Source organism: Ascaphus truei, chromosome 3, assembly GCF_040206685.1.
Source record: "Ascaphus truei isolate aAscTru1 chromosome 3, aAscTru1.hap1, whole genome shotgun sequence".
Lineage (NCBI taxonomy): Eukaryota > Metazoa > Chordata > Amphibia > Anura > Ascaphidae > Ascaphus > Ascaphus truei.
In genome coordinates, this window is record NC_134485.1 from 236047770 (window position 1) to 236072433 (window position 24664).

Sequence of the window (24664 nt, forward strand, 5' to 3'; positions counted from 1 at the left end):
AATACTTAGACAGGCGTGAGTCATATCAATAGATTCAGGCGATTATGACGAATGTAACGACTAATTTTACCATCTTGCTCCTAAATTTGAGTGACGAATGGATATCTGTCCTTGGCACTCTTACTCATGTCGTGTGTGGTCTCATTGGATGCATCTCTTTGCAACGATTACAGAAATGTAACTCTTATTATGCACAGTCGATGCCGTCACATAATGTTCTCATTTTTAATAAAGTCCTCCAACTAAGTTGTGACCTGTGTTGCACCAATAATCATTCAAGAATGTTTAGTTTTCTTTGAGGCTGACAGAATAGTATCTGGCTATTGTTTATTGCTTTCTAAAGAATATGTCACTTTTAGCGATGGCCCACCCACTTAAGTCCTCTTTGAAGATCAGCACAGACCAGAAAAATTGTTGACCTGTCATAAACCCAATATATTGTATTTTTTAAAATCACACTTTAGCTACATTAACCCCTGAAGCACCAGATTGATTAAAATACTTAATATCACATGATGGAGTTTAAAAAATATATATTGTATTTTTAAGACAATTTGTAATCACGTATAACCCCTCATGTGCCAGATTGATTAAAATACTTAATTTCTGCCATATTCATTAAAGCTATATTACAAGTTAACTTTTATTATCATTTACACCAAGTTTGGTGAACATTTATCTTAGGTGCAAGTATCTCAATTCCTTTTAACTCTATGAATTTTCCAGCCAATATTCTAATTTAGGATTTATATTTGCATCTCTATAAATGTATTGATCCTTTATTATAATAGTATTCAGTACACTACTTTAGGGGCTGTTCTAGACCCTTCTGGGGGTCTTCTGTGTTTTGTTAACTTATTCCCTTAAGTACTCCTACTTGTAGATTGATATAGAGTAGGAGGTTGAGCGAGAGGCTTATTTTTGATTTACTATTGTATCTAGTGTAACAATATGGTACAATTAGTTACATTGCAGACAATCCAGTGACTGCATACAATCTCTGGCTACCTCCTGGATAGGGCATTTTTAATTCACAGTAATATACATTGAGTGTATTGAATACGTTCTTGGTCTCTCCCCCCCCCCCTCCTTTTTTTGTATTTATTAGGAATTGTTATATCCTATTCATTCAAACCTACAGTATAACTACTTCAACCATAACACACTTGGTATGTCAAAGCATGTAATTGTCTATTTCTCTCCACCCTTTAGATACTGATGTACCTGGGGGGTCTATACTGTATGTATCGGAATGAAAAGAATGTTCACACAGCACACCGGGGATTACTAATAAAATAAACAATTTAGTAAAAATAATCAATTTAATAGTTGGTCAAATGATCACAATCATATAATACACAATAGGATAAAAACGTAACAACTTCTCCCCAAATGGGTATCGAATCCCTCCCTCTTGAGCAATGCCCTCTCTCTAGCAGTGCACCAATGTATCTAGTAACTGTCTGGTCACATGATCGTCCACACAAAACTTTGTATCTTGGGTACTCTTACTCTTCTGCTGCACTAACAGAGATTTAATGAACCCCGAGCCGAATCTTCACCGATCGAACACAGGAGAATGGATGGATCGGCAACTTAGCTAATCACTTGTCATTGTGCAGATTGTATTCAATTGAATAAAAAATGGTTTTTTTTTGTTTTTTTAAACGGCGGCTTAAACTGCAGCTTTAAATTTAAAGTGATGTTACTTTATTTGTATTCACCATTTCACTAAACATCATAGAAAGCATGCACCATTTGTGTTCGTAGTCTTCTTTCAGTGACATTCAAACATTTACCATAAACATTACATAATATATTATTACTTATGAAACCTCTTTTTGTATAAATTGGGTAAGAGTAGAACTCAAAAGGACTAGATTATCCCCCAACAAAAATCATAGATAAACTGCATTAGAGAACAAAAGAACAAATACAATGCATGGTAATGCTTTTATCTCTGGCCAGGTCAAAAATCCTCCTTCAATTCAGTAAAATGTGTAATTTTTTAATTGGTGCTGTATCAAGTATGAACATTAATCAATCAATTGCTTCTCCTTCAAAAGTGGCCTCACATGTCATTCACAAGCCCCTGCAGTGAAAGTCTCAAGGTCAAGACTCATCTAATTATAACAGTGGACAAGTCAAAATGTCTCCCTCAGTTATTGTACCAAGATATGGAAAGCAAACTTTCCAGTGTAGGGATTTATTTTGCCTGTCAGCTCTTTATAAAGTACATTTGTATTTTTATTATTTCCAATGACTATTGTGTTAATGGCCAGATACAACCTTATGGAATGCTATTTAATCTCTGAGAAAATGCCATGTACACTTGTGAACTAACAACAGTCCCAATACAGTTAAATAATAAATATATAAACCATACTAGAGAAGCGAGGGACAAATAAAATGTAAAGCTACCAGTACAATCTTGAGAGAGCAAATAAGAATTTAAAACAGATGCTGAATGTTTCAAAGACAGATGTGTATATAAAAAATGCATCTTTTAACTTCAAGAAATGCAGACATCCCGCTGTTTGTTAGCAAGCTAAGCTTCTCTACAATATGTCTCATAATGTTCTTAGTAATAACAAATATGCTTCATCAATTTTGTGGCAATACATTTAACTTGACATATGCTAAGATACCACAAGATCATTTCTGAATTTTAAGAGACCTTCCCTAGCAATAAATAATTTATAAAGAACCTGAAATAAACATATTGACAGGACAGATATAATAGACAGAACGGCAACAAATCAAATAACTATTTGCAGTGTATTAAAACATGTTCAGTGCATGATAAGGATTTCAAACACAAGGTTCCAGGTAGCTTCCCTGGCAATAAAAGGGTTAATCAACACCATGTACTGTGTATTGCAATGCATATTTTCGTACTGTTTTTTATGTTATGTTGGCTCAATGAGCTACAGCCTGATTTTCAAAAGTAGAAACCGAGACACATGAAAAAAAAATCATTATAAAACAAATTACATCACTTAAAAATAAATATTGTAATGGTATTTGTCTAATAGCGCTCCCAATTATGCTGTATAAATGTAATTCAGTTTCCCAACATAACACAAACTCTCGAGTGTATCAAAATGACGGTTTGGTTTATATGAATAAATCGTTTCATTAGAGTTCACTAGTATATTAAAAATGTTTACTCTTTGATATGATTGATCACATATAAACATTCAGTGTCCATTAAGAGTTTTAAGTGACTCCAAACACGGAAAAGCTAAAAACTAGGACATGTTAACGATTTTGAGAAAATTGTCAGAATGTTTAATGGGAAACCGGGACGTATGGTCACCCTACGTATAAGCCCACTTTGACAACAGTGCTGTAAGTCCTTTATATACATGGGGGGAAGGAGGGGTTTGCTTAATGGGTTGGGGTGGGTTGGGGCAGTGGGGTGTGTTATGGGGTTAGGTGTCATGGGGAGGTTGGTTTGGCATCCCGCTGGGCGGGAGGTGGGAATTCACCCTTTGTTTGCCATAGGGGCTAGATAAGGCATTGAAATGCCTTAATAGCCTCTTTAGTATGCACATGAGGGGGGGAAGAGTTAATGTATGAAACCAAAAATCCACATGCAGGTACAATACATGACTACCATAGGGTAATATAATAAAAATAATTCCATTACCTTATTCCAGAAAAGTCTTTAAACCCATTTTGATACCTAATACAAACGAAAACAAGTGCGCAACTAAATACCTCTAATGTTAAGTATTATATTAACCCATTAACCACCTTTGTGATAAAATAGTTGAAAAAACAACCTCAAAGTAGAAAACAGGTGTCTGCAGCTATATTGATAGGGATGAGAACACCCCTAGAAAAACTGAAATACAAAGAAAACAAAAGCGCAGACGCACATAGTGAAGTATGTAAAATAAGTATATATATATATTGTTAGGGTAAGATATCTGCGTACATCAGATCAAAAAGTAATCAGCATTTCATGTGTAATGACATGGGTTACCCGACGTCACACAGCCACAGCTAGACCGCAGGAATTCCACTTTGCTGCCTTATGGAAGATCTCAGCCTGGGAGCACACCACCACGACACTTGGGGAACACCCTCCGCTCGTCTCCAGATTGCAGGTAAGGATCCTTTGCAGGTCAGGGCCGTTGAAAGACAGCCACTTCGTCCGGCTTGCCGCCGATGGGAAATCCTGATGAAGTAGCTTACGCTACAAAACGCGTTGGATAGATTTTACAGCCCTCAAGACTATTTTATTCATTATCTGCGTGCTGTTATTAGCTTGGAGTCTTTCAAAATTCGCTGAACTCGGCAATACTGAAGTGACGAGATATCTCCCTTTACGGCCATCCTCACTTTATGGCCGGTCGTGAAGTACATACGGGACACGTGACGAATTAGCCCGGTGGTGAACTTAACAGTTCTGACCCCTGAGGGCGTCCCATCGGCGGCAAGCCGGACGAAGTGGCGGTCTTTCAACGGCCCTGACCTGCAAAGGATCCTTACCTGCAATCTGGAGACGAGCGGAGGGTGTTCCCCAAGTGTCGTGGTGGTGTGCTCCCAGGCTGAGATCTTCCATAAGGCAGCAAAGTCAAATTCCTGCGGTCTAGCTGTGGCTGTGTGACGTCGGGTCATTATACATGAAATGCTGATTACTTTTTGATCTGATGTACGCAGATATCTTACCCTAACAATATATATATATACTTATTTTACATACTTCACTATGTGCGTCTGCGCTTTTGTTTTCTTTGTATTTCCATTTTGATACCTGTTGGGTTAACAATGCATAGACCTTCAGGCCATAAAGGAGTTTAAAGACTGCACAAACAGCATCCTCTATTGCCAGACTGTCTATGCATTAGAATCCCATCAGGTATCATAAGGGGTTTAAAGACTTTTCTGCAGTGAGATAATGTAATGATGTGTACTCAGGGTTCCCACCTTCTACTGAGAGTTTGTTTTAAAAAAAATTCTCTCTCACCTGCAGCGACGGGGTGCGGTGGCAGCGTCTCCCAGCATCCTCCTTCATCTCCCCCTACGAACATTAATATGCGGCGTTGCCATGGCAACGGGACGCTACGTGACGTCATGACGTGATGCCCGTTGTTGTGGCAACGCGGCCCTGTTCACTGGAGTTGCAGGGGGAGATGCAGGAGAATGTCGGCAGATGCCGCCTGCGGGAGATTAAGAAGCTGAACCCGTACCCCGGAGGTAAGTTCCCAAAACCCAGAGTGGTGGCAAACCGGGGTGTATTACATTGTCCTATGGCAGTCATGAATTGTACCGTTTTGGTGTTAGGAAACTGAGACTGACTATCATGGTTCTTCTGTATTACCGACAAAAAGTTATATGCAAATGAGGTCATTAACCACATGGTTATTTTGCACATATCATTTTTAGTGAATATGGCGTAAAATCTAAAATATATACAGGTACGTATATATATTTTCATAATGCAAAATATTGCCGATTTAGCCATTTAGTAAAATAAGGCCAAAGCCCTTTTCTAAGGGTCTCTAAGGCCTGGTACATAGTAAAGACTTTGGTGCTGCTGCTCGCTGTTGCTTGCTGCCGCTCGCTCTACCAGGAGCTTTTTGCTGTCCTGGCAGAGGAAACAGCAAGCGCACTTGGGAGGCGGGTATCACTGTGTGTGTGTGTCACTTGGTAGCTGTCTGTGTGTGTGTGTGTGTCACTTTGAAGTGGTCTGTGTGTTTGTGTGTCACTTGGGAACGTGTGTGTGTGTGTGTGTGTGTGTGTGTGTGTGTGTGTGTGTGTGTGTGTGTGTGTGTGTGTATTATATATTTTAAAAATTAAAAAAAAGACATGTTGTGAGAATAAATTATTTATTAACATTGTGCAACTTTGATAAATATATTCACACACATACATCACACACACACACACACACACACACACACACACACACACACACACACACACACACACAGCCGGCTGCAGCCCCATTGGATGGGAGCGGTCACGTTACCGCTCCTCCGCTTCCCCGAGCGACTAATTTCGAGCGACTAATTTCAACTTGCCAGTCTCGGGGAAGTTTCTCAGCCTCCGCACGCATCAGCACCCATGCGGAGGGAGAAACTATAGCCGCGCTGATTACAGATGCAGGGGCTTTGTGCATCTGTTCAGCGCGGCTCAGCCCGCCTCAGCGACGCTGATTTCACTATGTCCCAGGCCTAAGGCTGCGTCCAGGGTTGCAGCAGCTGTGCGGAGGCGCGCTGAGGCTGAGGGAAAGCGGGTGCTTTCCCTGGCCTTGGTTAGCGCGCAGTCCGTGGGCGTGTCGGGGGCGGGCCAGTGACGTCACGGAGCTGGTTCGCCCTCATTGGGCGAACCACTCACGTGACCGGCCCTGCGCTCCCATGAGCGCGAAATCTAAAATTTGGATAAGACCTACGCTTCCGCATGCTTGCGGAAGCGTAGGCGAGCCCCTACTAAAGCCGCTCTCATTGCGGCTGCAGGGGCTCACTGGTAAGCACCAGCGCGCCTCAGCACGGGTCAGCGCCTAAGTAGGGAAGTGTTTGTCAATCAAGTTTCCTCTACCCTTATCTCAACCTGTCCTCATTAGAGAACCATTAAAGATACAGGGAGGAGGAAATAGACTTGCTGTATGGCCACTTGTTAAACACAAAGGGTCATCACACAAAAGGGAGGAGTCCACGGAAATCACACCCTCTCCCAAATCACACCCTCTCCCAAATCATAACCTCTCCCAAATCACACCCTCTCCCAAATCACACCCTCTCCCAAATCATAACCTCTCCCAAATCATAACCTCTCCCAAATCACACCCTCTCCCAAATCATAACCTCTCCCAAATCATAACCTCTCCCAAATCACACCCTCTCCCAAATCATAACCTCTCCCAAATCACACCCTCTCCCAAATCACACCCTCTCCCAAATCATAACCTCTCCCAAATCATAACCTCTCCCAAATCACACCCTCTCCCAAATCACAACCTCTCCCAAATCACACCCTCTCCCAAATCACACCCTCTCCCAAATCATACCCTCTCCCAAATCACACCCTCTCCCAAATCACACCCTCTCCCAAATCACACCCTCTCCCAAATCACACCCTCTCCCAAATCATAACCCCCATGTTTACAAACTTTAAAAAAAAAAAAAAGTTTAAAATACTTGAGTGTAACATTTTCGTAATTATACTGTATACACATTTCATGGCCATTAGTAAAATGTGGTCCTTGGGGGAATTGCTCCTCTTTCTGTTGCCAAAGCAATGCAACAACCAATGTGTTTTTAACTTAGTACCCGTGAGCTTTCTTCCTCTTCCTTTAAAAAAACAGGGGTTCTTGAAAGCAGACACAGCATCCCAAGGTTTAAATTGTACTTCATTGCAACAGACGCAATATTTGAGATACCTTAATATATTTCACTTATTTCATGTTATGAATGGGTGGCCTTTTTTTTTACCCCGGTGGACATATGTCACAAGACAGCAGCCGCCTTTACGTTGCTCCTGCCACCCACAAGCATCCCCGCTGTGACAGCCGCACTGCCTCTCTCCTTCCTGCTTCCAATGTGCTTCCTTATAAGGAAACACAGAGGCGCAGGAAGCACTTGGTACTACACGGTTTAACTTCCCCTGGCCAGCACCCTCAGCAAACTCGTGCTGCCTTCGCCTCTGTAGCACGGCCTGCAAACCGTAGGTACCGAGCGTCTGTCTTTGTATGTGTTTAAAAACACACACACACACACACACACATTTTCATGTGTCATTTTTAGCTGAGATCTCCATAATGTAATTGTGTGTGCTGTGTTTGTGCAGGGAGAAGCGTGCAGCGTTTGTATCCGGCTGTCCCCAGGACTCTGTAAAATGCAGGTGAGATTACTGAACCCTCAACGTTCCAAACGACACCTCAACGTTCCAAACGACACCTCAACGTTCCGATTAACAATGGGCAGATCAAAACGGCGCTGCCCGTGCTGGCTGTTGTTACTGCATCAGATATGTCAAGTTATACTGGGGGGGAGGGAGTTCCTCGTTGTATTGTTCAATTCCATGATGTAAAGGGGAATTAAGGGACACTGGGTTGTGATGGTTGTTAGAGCAGTCTCAATACATGGCTGGCTGATGCTTTGTGTCCTGTCCCTGTCATTTATGCTCTGGTGTCTGTATTGATATAGTGTCTGGCTCCTGTTCCCCCTTTCTTCCAAGTAAACCTTTGTTTTTGGGGCAGGGATGGGGCTGCAATTTAGAATATGGTCACAGTGACCAGCTATTTTCTCTGAATCACATCTTTTGCATGCCTGGCTATATGACCTGAAAACAGTGATATTTGCCTACAAATCCAGAGACAGCAGAGAGATAAAAAAAAATTAAAAATAAAAAGGAATATTGATTGAAACGTACTAGTTGTGATGTTTATCAAGGACTTGATCCTGTTTTCAGATTTGTGGTAGCTGGTGACACCAATTAACACTAATAAAAGTTCTTCATAGGACAAGCTGTAGTAGTGTACAGAGCTTTCATGGCCTTTTTAGGTCTTTTATACTGTCTAATTGAATTTACTCTGTAAAATACACTAGATTAATTGCAAGAAAATATTCATTTTCTTCAGTGATGATGACTTTTTTTTTTATAAACATGATAGTATGTTTTTCTGGACAACTGCTAAGTTGTATAGTTGTTGAGGTGCAAGTAGATGAACTTTGACACAACAATTGGCAAAACAAAAGGAAGTTACACGAGACAAAAACATTAGAAGGAAAAAAAAAAGTAATATCTGACTTAAACAATTGTGCATATGAAATGGAAGGGAACGTTGATTCAGATTTTAAAATCCATGCCACGAATAGTTTGAATTGGCACATTGTTAGTAAAGGTGAACATTTATTAAATGTATGGGTCATTACTGAAAAAAGTAACAGCAAGATATACATAGATTAAAGGTTAAAAAGTAGAAATTTAAATCCGGTAAGGACTATTTGGGACACATGATTTTCCTTGCTCGGTTCCAAATTACAGGCCTATCCAATGTAAGGTTTGTAGTGTGTTATTTCTAACCCTACAGTTTTGCAGTGTGCCTTCTGCAAGAACAGAAAATGGCATTATTGTGTTTCAAAGTCCAGCAGCATTTTATTACAAATGACGTTCTTGTTTTTAATCAGTGGTAAATATCACCCCTGTTGGCATTTCTGGAAATCTCCATGAGTTGTATTAAGTTGCTCCTCATCTTGTAGGACCCAAACGCAGACACAGAGTGGAATGACATCTTGCGTAGAAAGGGCATCCTTCCTCCAAAGGAAAAGCCAAAGGATGAAGAGGAGGAAGAGGCACAGGTCTTTCAGCAGAAGTCCGTTGGTAAGTGATGGGACCATTGAGAGCGGCAATAATTAAAGGTATTGTGGCATACTGTATATGTTATAAAAGGCTCTTGGGCCCTAACACTTTGCCTTTTCCTCAGTGCTCAGCAGAAACGGAGGGGTCTAGATTTGGTATACAAGCAGCTCTGTACATTAGTTGTTTTGGGGGTGGGGGGGGTTGTGGAAGTCCTTGCATTTTTGTACGATAAGGGGAAAGTAGAAGGGACTGAAAATAGTCTTCGTCCTGGATGAGTAATTGCTACATTATCTATGCAAGCATTTTGTATAAGCAGCTGCTTCCATGCCGAAAAATCTGCCCCTATTCCGCGTATCGGCAGCCCTCACAAAGGCTGCTGATCTGTATGCTGTGAAGCTGCATTCCTCTGCTGGAGGAGAGTTCAGCTCCCTTCAAACGAATGGGATTAAATCCTCTTTAGCGTGGAGAAGATGGATTCATAGCATATTTAAGCGGGGCCAAAGTGAGTTTCACTTTGGATAAAATGGTACTCCTATATTAGTTGCCAGGATCATCAGATACCCAAGTTTATCATATGTCACCAGTAGATCCAGTTGTAATATCTTTAAGTTGAACTTCTCTTTCACATGATACCAAAACGGTGCTGGAGAAAATGTCTGTACAGTATATCTGATGAATTCAAATACAATGTGAGAGTAAAGTATGGGCTTTAATTAAATCTTGTCTGCTTGTGGCATGATGTCTTCTAAAACTACAAGGGCTACTTCTTCTTCTTTTTTTTTTTTTTTTAAAGTTAAACTTCTTTGCTGGCACCTAGTACATTTTCATAGGACAAAACTCCTTCATGGAGACAAATGTGTAACGGAAGTGACGAAATGACCAGTGTCGCCCGCGCATGGGCAGAAGTGGCCGTCGGCGCTCAAGCGGCCAGAGCAGCTAGCGCATGCGTAGAAACACCCGTCAACACTCGCGCATGCGCGCTTTTCCAGTTTCAAGCATGCGCAGGAACAACTAACACGTCTTGCGCATGCACAGAATGTGAAATCACCATTCACATGCGCATAAGGGAATACAAACGATTGCACATGTGCATTAACTTCTAAAACGACTTGGGCATGCGCGGACACTTACATCATTACTCACGCATACACAAACGCTCACGCATGCGCAGAAACAAATAAACGATCCGTCTCGTATGCGTGCAGACGGCCATCATCGCCCTTGACTTCACTACAGGAGTCCCTCAGGGTGCACTCAACAGAAGAAGCAGGATGAGCTCGGCCCTCATTTGTAACGTTTGAATTAAAAAAAAAAATATTGTGACACAGTACCACAGCATTGGACACCTGTCTCTGCACTTTGTTTGCGAGTGCTGCAGACAAACCGCGCAAGCGTTTTTCAAAAATACAATTGAATGTTTTTTTTCGCATCGCGTTCAGCCAATGAGAGCGAACCAGACGTGTCCGCCATTCCTCCAGATCGCTTCCAGCTCTCCAGCCTAGTGCATGTTTTTGCGTGCGTGACATCGCGCACGCCTCAAGTATAATCGCGGCCTCCGTTGGATTGGGTGGGGGAGGGTTGTGAAAAGCTGCCATTTTGGTGGAAAAAATATATATTTTGGTTTTAAATTGTAAAAAGTGTTGCATGGTATTAGGTAAAAATAGAAGCACACAAACAACTATGTTGCATGGTATAAAGTTTTCTTGTGAGTTAAATAGGGTAATACCGTAGCAGTAAGAGCCCTGTATTGGCACCGTAGCACCTTTTAAAGGCACCCTTCTAAAAGTTTTCCCTTTTTTTTTTAACTCATTATGTGTTTTTGGTGTGTGCACCCTATATTTATGTTTTACAATTATTATGTAAAAAAAAAAAAAAAAAATCCCTTTCTCTTGCTTTTTTCCTGGATCACTGTGCTGTTTATCTACCAGCATTCATTAGTCTCTGTAATGGTTCGTGCGCCCTGTTAAAAACCTCCCATGCTCTGCGTGACCTGGAGGTTGTCTTCTCCCATTTAAAACAGGCCAGAGACCAGAGCAAGAGATGGCATATAACAAGAGGCATATGGAAAAGAAGCAGGTTTATTAAGAGTGGGAAGGAGGAAATTTGACATGAGATTTAAATTGAACTACAAGGAGCCCTCACGGTTTTAGAAGACTTTGAATTTGCCCTGTATGAAGAAATCATGTCCCAAGCATACCAGATTTAATTAGAGTCCCTGCACTATATGTAGCCCCACTTCACTAAACCACTGCATCCTTTGAGATAAGTACCAAATGGGTAAATGGCTTGATTGTATACAATAAAACTGTTACTTGGAATGGATGTGTATTTTATTTGTGGAAAAAGATATTTTTGTTTTAAACTGCAAAACATTTATTGTACTCCCATATTTTTTATTTATTATAAAAAAAAAAAAAAAATACTGTGTGTGTGTATATATATATATATATATATATATATATATATGTGTATATATATATATATATGTATATATATATATATATATATATGTATATATATATATATGTATATGTATATATATATGTGTATGTATATATATATATAAAAAAAACAATACAGGGTGTTATTGTTAATATAATTTGTTGCTGTTTGATATTTGCAAATTGTTGTTGGCATTTTAACAAGCTCTGTAATTTTGTGTTTACATAAATGTTTATTATAAATAGTTGTAGGAAACCCAAGTTTATGTAAGGATTAGAAAAGTGTGTTTTTTTTTTTTTTATATTGCAAAAATTTGAAAATCGTATATCAAATGATACAACAGGGATCGATATGTTGTCATTTTTCTATCCTGCCTTGTTTCAGTGAAAACGTATGAGGACATGACACTGGAGGAGCTGAAAGAGAACGAGGACGAGTTCAGCGACGAAGATGAGGAAGCCATAGAATTATACAGGTCTGTGCATTCCTAACGTGGGAATAGACACTTGCATAGTACAACTAAATTGTTCCTCCGGTTCCATTTTGTTATTGTGTGTTGTGCAGGCAGCAAAGAATGGCTCAGTGGCAAGCAACCCAAGTGAAGAATAAATTTGGTGAGGTGATGGAGATTTCGGGACAGGACTATGTCCAAGAAATAACGAAAGCTGGCAAAGATCTTTGGGTGATTTTGCATCTTTATAAACCAGGGTATGAAACTTTCTTTTGTATGAAGTGATATTGTTTAAGAGCGTATTAAAAAAAATAACACGGCAAATACCATCACGGAACACACACGACACTGCCGCTTGTAATTAGACCAATGGCTGTTTTATTCACTAGATTCAAAAGCCAGGTGCAGTCACAGAACCTGCAAGCCGCCTCGGGTGCACGGTAACACCCCATGAGGGGGTAATAAATGCAAACAAAATCTTATGCCAGGGGAAAACTGTCACTTCAGAGGTCTTTTCAATCATCAAAATAGTTTTCTTTATTGTGGATCCTTCCACAATAAAGAGATCTCTGGAGTGCCTGTTTTTTCCTCACCTAGGATTTTATTCACTAAGCTGCAATTGTTGCCTTTTTGCCAAGCTTTATAAATGGGAAATCATTGTATTTTCACATTGCTCTGACAGCCTACACAGCAATAAGATACAGATAAAATGAATATCTCGGAATCTAATGTCCTGTTATCTCCGGCTTGGAGAGGAGACCTGTCCAGACATGTTTCTTTCTGCCCAATTTAAACTGTTCCTCAAATTTCTGAGAACATCACTATGTTCTCCTCCATGTCAGATATAGCAAAAGAAATGTAGACCCATCTTCCAGCCCTGTCAAGTCTCTCACAGGCACGGTTCCCATGCAGCATGAGGAAAACCTGAGACCTAAACCCGTACCCCAGCTCCGTCAGGGACCCCGTTCCTCGGCACACCGGGTGGATCCCCTGCTCCAAAGATGAGGGGTCCTGCGTATGTGTGAGGCCCTTTACCACACTCTGGAGTGGGGGGCTCTTGCCCCCTGATCTTAATGGTGTTTAAGAGGCGGATTTATGCCAATGCAATATGTAGATCTACATAGTTTATTACAAACACTTCTGCTTTACTTTGCTACAAGAAAATGGAATACATATAGATACTAAGAGCTGGTATGGTTGCTTCATATTCTGTATGAAATATCCATATCTATAAATGGCATAAACCCTACAAATATTTGATTTGGGGGGGTGGTGTGGGTAAGTAAAACACTTAATTTGTTTCTAAACTCTAAAAGAAAGTAATGTCACTAAGGATTAAGTGTCTGCTGCAAATGTGTAGAGATTGTCCTAAGAGATTGTCACTTATCCTAAGTGATATTGGCAGACATTTTGTTTCCCCAGGATGGGAATGATGTTTGTTTCCCCAGGATGGGAATGATGTTAACACATGAAGTTGTGGCTTACTATTGAATGACAGCGGGCACGAAAATTGAATATTTATAGATACTAAGCACTGGTATGGTTGCTTCATATTCTGTATGAAATATCCATATCTATAAATGGCATTAGACTAGATTTGAGCTATATCCAAAAACCTAAATTTGGCCAGATTGCTGCTTTAAGAAGTGTGTGTAGTGGAAAGCTCCACAACGTGCATTTCAATTGCATTGAAAAGTGCACAAATTCTTGATTAATTGCACTAAATCTATGTCCATTTTTTCTTTTTTTCCCACTTAATAGTATCCCACTTTGTTCCTTAATCAATCAACACTTGGCTGAACTGGCGAGAAAGTTCAGAGACGTCAAGTTTGTCAAAGCCATTTCTACGACGTGCATTCCCAACTACCCTGACAAGAATCTTCCCACCATCTTCGTATATATGGAAGGAGCCATCCGGACCCAGTTCATAGGACCTCTGGTGTTTGGTGGCATGAAGCTAACCAAAGATGGTATGTGAAAACCTAGTCAGTATTTGTAATGTCTGTTTAGCAGAGCACGTACAAACCATACCATCTGTTCGACGACCGACAGATCCACTGCACTCCCTATTTGTGGTGTGGATGATTCGTACGTTTGGACAGTGGTGAGTGTATTCATATTTGTCACTGGAAGGCCCTGTGGTCAGTCTGGTAATTTGTGTTCTCTTTTTTCTTGTTTGGGGGGGGGGAGATTTAATGCCCCCTGGTCTTTCCCATTATGGGTAAACTGGTCTTTCCCATTATGTAGTAATTGGCATAACCTGTTGCCTAGAGTAGGGGGTGCTCAACTCCAGTCCTCAAGCTCCCCCAGTCAGACAGGTTTTCAGGATATCCTAGTTTCAGCACAGGTGGCTGTCAATGCCACCTGTGCTGAAGCAGGGACTGATTGAGCCACCAGTGCTGAAGCTGGGATATCCTGAAAACCGAACCTGTTGGGGAAGCTGGAGGACTGGCGTTGAGCACTCCCTGGCCTAGACCAGGCACACATCTCCTCAACAAGAGCTAAAAGAAAATAATGGGTCACTGGCCCATTTGGCAGTGAAGTGGTTAAAGTATCTCTGCCTGTAATACAGCAGGGCCCCGGGTATACGGCGGGTTCCGTTCCAGAGGCCCGCCGTATAGTGAAATTCGCCGGAAAGCGGATCCGGCGATTTTCAGTGCTGCGCATGCGCAAATCGGCATTTTCGCCGTTCTGCGCATGTGCGACCTGTGGTCTGCGCGCGCAACCGGCGATATGCGCACCCGCCCGTTCTGCGCATGCGCGATTTTAAATTCAACATGGCGGCCCCCTTCTCGGTGCCGCCGTATCAGCGGATCGCCGAAAAGCAGAGCGCCGAAAAGCGGGGCCCTGCTGTACATCAAGCATGTCAAACTCAAATGCTAACAAGGGCCACATTAAACAAGGTTTAAGTTCAGGTGGGCCGCAAAAAAAAAAAAAAAAAAAACTTTAAAAAAAAACATTTTCATAGAAACGTAGGTTTATTTCGAGAAGTACTGTGTGTGTGTGTGTGTGTGTGTGTGTGTGTGTGTGTGTGTGTGTGTGTGTGTGTGTGTGTGTGTGTGTGTGTGTGTGGTGTGTGGGGTGTGTGATGACCTCACTAACCGAACAAAAAAAAAGCCAGATGTGAATGATTCTGAACCCATTAACCAGTGTCAGCATGCCCCCTCTTCACAATTTCTAAAGCAGCAATCCCGCCTGGGATCTTACCTGATCCGCAGTCCCTCAAGGTACTATACTGGAGGGGAGATGTTCCCTACCAGTCTTCCGATGTCCCCCGTGTGAAACTTGAGTCAGATCCGGAAGAAAGCAGAATAGGTTATTTCAGTGTAGGTATAGGGCAGTTAAGATAAAAACAGAGGGAGTGAGTGAGGGTGGCAGAGAGGCAGAGAGAGAGAGAGGCAGAGAGAGAGAGAGGCAGAGAGAGAGAGAGGCAGAGAGAGAGAGCGGCAGAGAGAGAGAGGCAGAGAGAGAGAGAGAGAGAGGCAGAGAGAGAGAGAGAGAGAGGCAGAGAGAGAGAGAGAGAGAGAGGCAGAGAGAGAGAGAGAGAGGCAGAGAGAGAGAGAGAGAGACACACACAGAGAGAGAGAGACACACACAGAGAGAGAGAGACACACACACACAGAGAGAGAGACACACACACACACACAGAGAGAGAGACACACACACACACACAGAGAGAGACACACACACACACACAGAGAGAGACACACACACACACAGAGAGAGAGAGACACACACACACAGAGAGAGACACACACACAGAGAGAGACACACACAGAGAGAGACACACACACAGAGAGAGACACACACACAGAGAGAGACACACACACAGAGAGAGAGGCACACAGAGAGACACAGAGAGAGAGAGACACACAGACAGAGACACAGAGAGAGAGACACAGAGAGAGAGACACAGAGAGAGAGACACAGAGACACCGAGAGAGAGAGACACAGAGACACCGAGAGAGACACAGAGAGAGACACATACACACAGAGAGAGAGAAAGACAGAGAGAGAGAGACAGAAACACAGAGAGAGAGAGAGACACAGAGACAGAGAGATACACAGACACAGAGAGAGAGACACAGACACAGAGACAGAGACACACAGAGAGACAGACACACAGAGAGAGAGAGACACACAGAGAGAGAGAGACACAGACACAGAGACAGAGAGACACACGGAGAGAGAGAGAGAGAGAGAGAGAGAGAGAGAGAGACACACAGAAACACACAGAAACACAGAGAGAGACACAGAAACACAGAGAGACACAGAGAGAGAGAGACACAGAGACACAGAGACACACAGAGAGAGAGAGACACAGAGAGAGAGACAGAGAGAGAGAGAGAGAGACAAAGACACAGACAGACACAGAGAGAGACAGAGAGAGACAGAGAGAGACAGAGAGAGACAGAGAGAGACAGAGAGAGACAGAGAGAGAGAGACAGAAACACAGAGAGAGACACAGAAACACAGAGAGACAGAGAGACACAGAGACAGAGAGACACAGACACAGAGAGGGAGATACAGACACACAGAGAGAGAGAGGCACAGAGACAGAGAGAGAGACACAGACACAGAGAGAGAGACACAGAGAGGGACAGAGAGAGAGACACAGAGAGGGACACCCCCCTACCCACCCCCTTCTCTCAATCCCCTCTTCTCCCTCTCCCTGAGTGAAGTGAGTGACTGAGTAAGTGACTGGCTGTGATGTGAGTGACTGTGACGTGAGTGACTGACGTGAGTGAGTGACGTGAGTGACTGTGACGTGAGTGACTGTGAGTGACTGACACTGACTTGAGTATGGGTGACTGTGTGACAGTGACAGTGACTGAGTAACAGTGCCTGAGTGACCGTGCCTAAGTCTGTTAAACCGTTTAATAAAAAAAGGAAACCCAACTTTTTTTTAATTATTTTTATTTTTTTCTGGACTTACCCGAGGTCTGTGTGGACTGGTAGTCTGATGTAAAAAGTCTGCCTCGTGCAAGACACCACAACGGCCGTTGTGAGTGCCCGCGCTGCAAAAAAAAGTGCAAAAATATTTATTGGAAAGGAGCATTTTAATGCAATACATTTATATATCTAGACAGCAGCATAAGAAAAATAAATCATAAAGGATGCCTTTTATACAGTTTAACTTCAACATAAATTCTATTAAGTAAAAAGGGATTTCAGTATCAGAAATTAATCAAACATACGACTTCGCAGCCTGAAATCTACGTTATAATCTCTACTGTACTTAATAAAAAATTAATACATTAATTCAAATTACTTAACTAATGAAGACATTAAAATTAAAAAATTTCAATTAATAAAAAATGAGCATTACAATGAAATAATTGACATTAATTAAAATGAAATAAATAATTAATTGACATTAAATAAAAAAATTAAGGCATTAATTACAATTAAGACTTTTTTTAAATTGAACATTCTGACCTGACCTTGTGTATTACAATTTGCAAAATAAATAGGGTAAATATCAAATAGGGTTGTATTTATATTAAAAAAAAATACAGGTATGTTGCTACTTACAGTTATTATTAGATCGTCTCTGCTCCTAGGAGGGGGATTTAACGTGCAGCAGCTCTGACACCTTGCTCTTCTCCTGTCCTCCGCGTGGCAGTGAATGTCACGACACTGGCATCAGTGACATAACTTCACTCTCCCCAGCCCCCCCCCAAGACATCGTCCAATCCCCTGCGGTCCTGTTGCAGCTTTATAATCAAATCACCTCCCCCTGCAGAAACATCCAATCTCCTGCTCCGTTATTGAGAGGTCACCATGTGCTCCTCTTGACCCTGCCCACCCTCCTCCAGGCCCTGCCCACCTCAGCCCACCATACCCCAGGCCCTGCACCCCAGGCACTTCCCACCCTCCCCCAAGCACCCAGGCCCTACCCACCCTCCCCCAGGCACCTCCCCCACCCCCCCCCCAGGCACCTCCCCCCCCCCTTGGTTAATTTAGAGCCCGTTTTATAATGACACCTTTTCATGCAAGGTATTTATTTCACGTGTCTTGAGAGGGATGCTAACATATATGATAGCAGTTACAGGTGCAAACAGGGATCTAAGGCTGAGCTCCATGCATGCTGGATGCAGAGAATCAAAGTTGATACATGGCTCCCAGCGTCCTCGTTATGTTTGCAATGAAGCACCATCCCCCCTCTGCTGCCTCGTTGAATTCCAATGAAGCTTTCTCTGTCCGTTGTTACCTTGTATGTGTCTGATTTAAATTCTCATAGGTGCCTTCCTTAAAGCTAAAAGGCTGAGAACCTGGCCATTGGACACAGCGATTAATAGGGGCATGGAAAGGAACTCATTCTATCTAAAAGTGACATGTGAATGCATACAGTAGCTACCTAGTTTATTCTTAAAGCCAGTGATTGAGACAAGATTCATTTTCACACACACACACACACACACACACACACACACACACACACACACACACACACACACTCTTCAAGGAGAGACTCCGGGGTTTTGACTCCGCCCCCGTGTCCTCCCACACACGCTCTCTCACTTACCAGGCTTCAAGGAGAATGCAGTCTCTCCGCCGGGATTTTGACTCCGCCCCCGTGTCCTCCCACACACGCTCTCACTTACCAGGCTTCAAGGAGAATGCAGTCTCTCCGCCGGGGTTTTGACTCCGCCCCCGTGTCCTCCCACACACGGCACGAGTGCAGATTGACTGCACTCGGCCACCGTACGCCTCCAGCCCCTGAAGGACAGATTTTACTTCTGCCCGTGCTACTCGCTTCCCCCACACCCGCGCTCACTTCTCCCGCGGTGAGCGGGCCGCAAAAATATCCGTGGCGGGCCGCATGCGGCCCGCGGGCCGCATGTTTGACATGCCTGCTGTACATCAATTACGTAAATATCCTCTGCTTGTCCGTAATCTGATTAATCTAATTATTGGATTGCTATTATTCCTGGATCGTGACCTTTCTTTGCTCCCTTGTGTGTGTGATCAGTGAGGGCTTGTAAAGCCAGAGTCCCTTTTGCCATATCTTTATTGGCACTCTCATAATGACAGGATGGGATTGAGGTAGAGGAAACACTTACTTAGTTTCATATTACATAGTAGATGAGGTTGAAAAAAGACATGCATCCATCAAGTTCAACCTATGCTAAATTTAGACGACAGATACTTTATCCTATATCCGTACTTGCAGTGTATTGATCCAGAGGAAGGCAAACAAAAAACCCCAGTGACATCATTAGATGATATATCTTTATAAGGGGAAAAATAAATTCCTTCCTAACTCCCTGGATCAACATTTGATATATCCTTGTATACCTTTTTGTTTCTAAAAAGATGTCCAACCTTTTTTTTGTTTTTTAACAAATCTATTGTATCTGCCATCACCGTCTCCATGGGTAATGAATTCCACATTTTAACTGCCCTTACTGTAAAGAACTTTCCTTTGTTGCTGGTGAAATCTCCTTTCCTCCAACCTTAAAGGATGACCCTTGCCCTTTGTACTGCCCTTAGGATGAATAGTTCTTTTGAAAGCTCTGTACTGTCCCCGAATATATTTGTATATTGTTATCATATCCCAACTTGGACGCCTCTTCTCTAATGTAAATAAATATAGTTTAGCTAGACGCTAGCTAAATCCTTAAATCCTCATAAATTAGATTGTCCACCCCCTTTATTAATTTGGTGGCTCTTCTCTGCACTCTCTCTAGTTCCATAATGTTTTTTCTTAGGAGTGGTGCCCAAAATTGTACTCCATACTCAAGGTGTGGTCTTACTAATGCTTTATAAAGGGGCATAATTATGTTACCTCCCTTCCACTCATTGCCCGTTTAATGCAAGATAAGATCTTGTTTGCCTTCGCAGCTACAGGCAGTCTTCGGTTTTCCAACGGAATCCGTTCTGGGAGTAGCGTTGGATAGTGAAACTGTTGTAAAGTGAGTCCCATGTTAATCAGTGGCGGTGAGTGTTGGATAACGCATTCCTGCGTCAAAAAACGGCCCATGGGTTGCATTGTAAAGCGTTGGATATGCCATTCGTTGTAAAGTGAAACGGATAGCGAGGACTACCTGTACTGCATGACTTTGGACACTATTGCTAAGCCTGCTGTCTACAAGCACTCCTAAATCCTTCTCCATCAAGGATTCTCCTAATTTATTCCCATTTAATGTGTAAGTCGCCTGCTTATTCTAATTTCCATTTATCTATATTAAACGTCATCTGCCATTTACGTGTCCACGTTTCCAGTCTCTCCAAGTCCTGGAGAGAAATGACATCCTGCTCTGATTGTACAACCTTACACAATTTAGTGTCATCAGTAAAGACGGAGACTTTGCTCTCGATGCCAACCTCAAGGTTATTAATAAACAAGTTAAAAAGCAGGGGTCTCAGAACCGATCCCTGAGGTCCGAGGACTTGACTTTCAAACACTTCCAATTGAGAGGCCCAAAAAAAGAACAAAAATAACAATACACAAAGACATACAGTAAAAGCAAACACATCTTTGCCTCTCGAATGATTACATATGTTTAACGAAGACAATTAGATTGTTAAATTAATTACAAAATGTTAAGTAGTCAGCTACCAGGGATTGCATTTTTAAGACCTGAGATTTGACATGTTCATATCTGTTACTAGTAATCAATCAATGTGCACATATTGGCCAAATTACTTGAAATGTTCACATTTTCCCAGCACTGCCAATTTTTAGGGGTGGATGAGAAAGGGGTGGCTGAGGCTCTGTGTATGACCACACTGAGGGCTTCTTTAAATTCTGCATATGTGTATTTGGCTACGACCTGTTTTCTGCTGATTTTTGATATCCGTCTGCTCCCTCCATCATTGCAAGGCTGCTACCAGGGTTAAATAGCTCCTCCTATATCCTTGTGGTAAAAGCAGGGCAACATTTCTCAATGTACTTCATTAAAAGTAAGTGTTTAAGAGAGAATGGCAAACGGTGTGTTTGGAATTGACCGTGAGATGTGTTCTGCTCTTGCTTGAAGTATTGAATGACTCGGTACAGGTTCCCTCCCAGCCTTTAGAGACACGTGGTACGCATGCGGTGACGTTTTCCTGTCTTTCTTTTATGCAGTGTCATGTAGCAACATATAATGGCAATGAATAGAAACACGCAGCAATGTAACACTCTGCCATCTCTATGGCTGTTGCATTATTTCAGACAACTTTATTATCTCTGCAAATTCTAGAGCTGTGTGAACATGGTATACTGTATAACCAGATGTGTACATGCTGTTTTCACATAGAACGCAAGAAATGTATCAATGTGGGATATATATTATTTATTAAAAGATGCCATCTCCCCTCCCCACTTATTTGTTTTTATGTAAAAGTGAAAATATATATCTATCTCATTCATATTTTTTTTTTCTGTTCCTTTTAATCTATATCTAGTAATTGTTAGTCTAGAAAAATGGAGTCAAGCACACCAGAAATCAGGGATATCCCTGAGGAAAACGCTTGTATGCACCGAAACGTTGGATGCTACTATGACTTCTTTAAGTCACTAAAATTACCTTTTTTGTGCTACTCCCTTGAATCCTTTCAATTTTTGGTATGCTCGACTCCCATTTTTCCATGATCTACTATATTTTGACCAGATTTTTATTTTCTCAACACCCGTTCTTGACATGTAGCATTGCTGTGGACCCCTGGCAGGGGCATCCCAAGTGGCTGGATCTGATTTTCTATTGTTTATAGTACTAATTATTGTTCCTCATTTATCTTTTTAAACTAATAATGCTGCGACTATTAACCAAATAAAACCTCAACAGGGGAAGCCTGTAAACTGTTGTATATGCAGCTAGCTAGTGCACACACAATGGTTTTATCATGGGAGAGTGACAAAGACCACAATGGCAGCCATTTTTCATAGGCACCAGAGAAAATGTTTTTACATCAACTCTTTCTACGCCGGACGTTCGGCAGCACCGGAGTGCCACCAATGCTATATTGTCGGTTGGGGTAGTGATTTGCCTGGTCATGGCCGGGTACCTTTTTACGTGAAGGAAGGGCCGCATCGTGTGTGCGATGGACAGGATCAGCCCTGGAAAATAGCAATAGCTTGGCCTTGTAACATTCAAGCAAAGTCATGGGGACACTGACGCGGTTACATAGTAGATGAGGTTGGAAAAAAGACATGTTCAACCTATGCTACATTTAGACAACGGATCCTTTATCCTATGTTTGTATTTGCAGTATATTGATCCAGAGAAAGGCAAACAAAAAATCCCAGTGGGACATCATCCAATGCTGTCTTATAAAGGGAAAAACAAATTCCTTCCTGACTCCAGTAATGGCGTTCAGATTTCTCCCAGGATCCACATCCTTGCCGAGTTCTATTTATTTAGTTAATAGTTCTCTACACGAGCCTGCTTCCTTACACTGTCTCTTCCTCTGTTAACCTACAGAATTAGAATGGAAAATTTCCGAGTCCGGTGCCATCAAGACAGATCTCGAGGAAAATCCACGGCAGCCAATCCAGGACAAGCTCATGACTTCTATTCGCTGCTCTCTCCCCACAAAAAAAGACAGCGACTCAGAGGATGACTAAAAAAAAAATGTATATATAATTATTATTTTTTTGTATAGTTCTTATTTTTACAGTGTGACCATGCTCTCACCGTTAATGAAAGCGGCAGAGACTAAAAATACTCTGCAGCTTTTCAAAGCGAAGAAAAGGCTCAGTGGTGCACATGTTGTTGTATTAAACCATTTGCTGCTAGAACCCCAGTGTGTTGAAGTTCCTCTGGCAGTGGAATGGTTTAACGAGCCAATTAATCCTAATGTTTGCCTTAATTTACTTGGTCGTAAAGGGACTTATTGCCATAAAACACTACTGTGTGACCACTATTTCAGAAATGAGGTATCTGCATAAAGATTCATTAACTGCTGTGACCTGCACCATTGTACATAATGGGACAGTTGCATTCTTATGACCATGCATAACAAAACTCATGGACGTAATGTAGTGCTGCTCTTTATATACAGTGCAGACTACATAATTAGGAGCCCTGTTTGAAACTGCACTTTTAGTAAAGGGAGCTTTTTAATGGAAGATGAGGCCTCGTAAATTACCCGCTAATTGCACAACAACTGTTGCTAAACAGAATTTACAGTTGTTTCTAAATACGGCGGGGTTTCTTTACATATGACTGTTTTAAGTGTTGTGCCCATAAAGACAAAAGTGTCTTTAATAATGAGTGTAAAACAATGCGTTACCAAAATACAGCTAAATATTCAGCAAGTTACACCTAAGTGTACTACACGTTTCCCAGTGTAAGACATTTGCAAGCAAAATATAATTTTTTCAACTAATCGTAAGCCAACATTTCATAGGCAATATAGTACACTGTGATATAACGTGTCACAAGGTAAAAGCATTTGACTATGGTGGGTTCTTGTGCGCTCATGTCTTAAAAATAAGTGCAGGTCACATAGTATTTTCCCCCTTGTTATTTATACAAAAGTATATGGTAAAATCATGTCATGTTTAATATGGAAGAAGCGGTTTTAATAAATAAAGCAGTGGAATATTTGAACCTGTTTTTCATGTCTCCCATGGGTAAACGCTTAAAAAATGTACTTAACTCAAATGCGCTGATAAAACGCCTTGATCGTAGAGAGGAGTGCACCATAACGTCACTATTGCTGGTACATTAAGTGCCAGTTATTCCAAACATAAATTCTAATCAATCTTCACTGAATCGAGGTGTGTTCTTCTGCACCAATTTACTTGCTGTGCTGCACAGAGAGGTCATGACAAAATAAATGCAATCATGTCAGCCTGGAAAGCCAGCAGAATAAGACGAGGCTATAGCTCGACCTTCAATCGAACCACAATTTGATCTCCTGCAGCTGAGAGCAAAAGGAAATTAAAACTGTACATGGCTAGAACAGAATACAAACTTACCAAAACCAGCGGGATTTGTAGAAATAAGAATGACCTAGTCCCAACATGTTTTTTTTTCTTTTCTTTTTTTCTTCCTCCTAAAATCATCGGTTGTTGAATCAAATCAGGGTTTCTCAAGATCCTGACACCCCTCCCCCCCCCCCTCTATTGAGCCCTTAACCTGTGCTGAAGCTGGGATATCCTTAAAACCTGACCTGCTGGGCTTGAGGATTAGAATTGAGAAACTCTGAACGAAATGAGACAGAAAGAGGCTGAAATGTTGAAACTATGTGTAAGAGCCCCGGTGAATGTAATTTAGATATTCTTGTGTGTCCCCTTAAGTTCGTGATAGGTGTGAAAACAGCTATAGTTCATGAATGGCTCACTCCTTTTCTTACCAATCATAATGTGCTTTGTGATGAAAGGAATAGAGGGGGGTCGTGCAGAAATTAGATACTGACCGAGTTTAATAATGAGATTATTTGAAAACTTTTTGTCTGCAGTGTCTCAAAGGCCAGGCAAGGTTAAGAAAGTTAATGCACTGGGGGGGAGTGTAGAACTGTTAT

At 41.7% G+C, this 24664-nt stretch overlaps 1 protein-coding gene across 4 annotated transcripts; it reads left to right on the forward strand.

Moving 5' to 3' along the window:
• Positions 1-7533: 7533 nt before the first annotated feature.
• PDCL3 (phosducin like 3) lies at positions 7534-23748 on the forward strand. Of its 4 annotated transcripts, none has more exons than XM_075590382.1 (7): positions 7534-7700; positions 7801-7854; positions 9216-9336; positions 12142-12232; positions 12322-12465; positions 13970-14178; positions 22618-23748. In XM_075590382.1, the coding sequence occupies exons 2-7, from the start codon at positions 7849-7851 to the stop codon at positions 22758-22760; spliced, it is 714 nt and encodes a 237-aa protein (XP_075446497.1). In that variant the 5' UTR covers positions 7534-7700; positions 7801-7848; the 3' UTR covers positions 22761-23748. The 4 variants fall into 4 exon arrangements, with proteins under 4 accessions (XP_075446497.1, XP_075446496.1, XP_075446495.1 ...); XM_075590381.1 differs by having other exon boundaries at positions 7534-7677; XM_075590380.1 differs by having other exon boundaries at positions 7560-7681.
• The last annotated feature ends 916 nt before the right edge of the window (positions 23749-24664 follow it).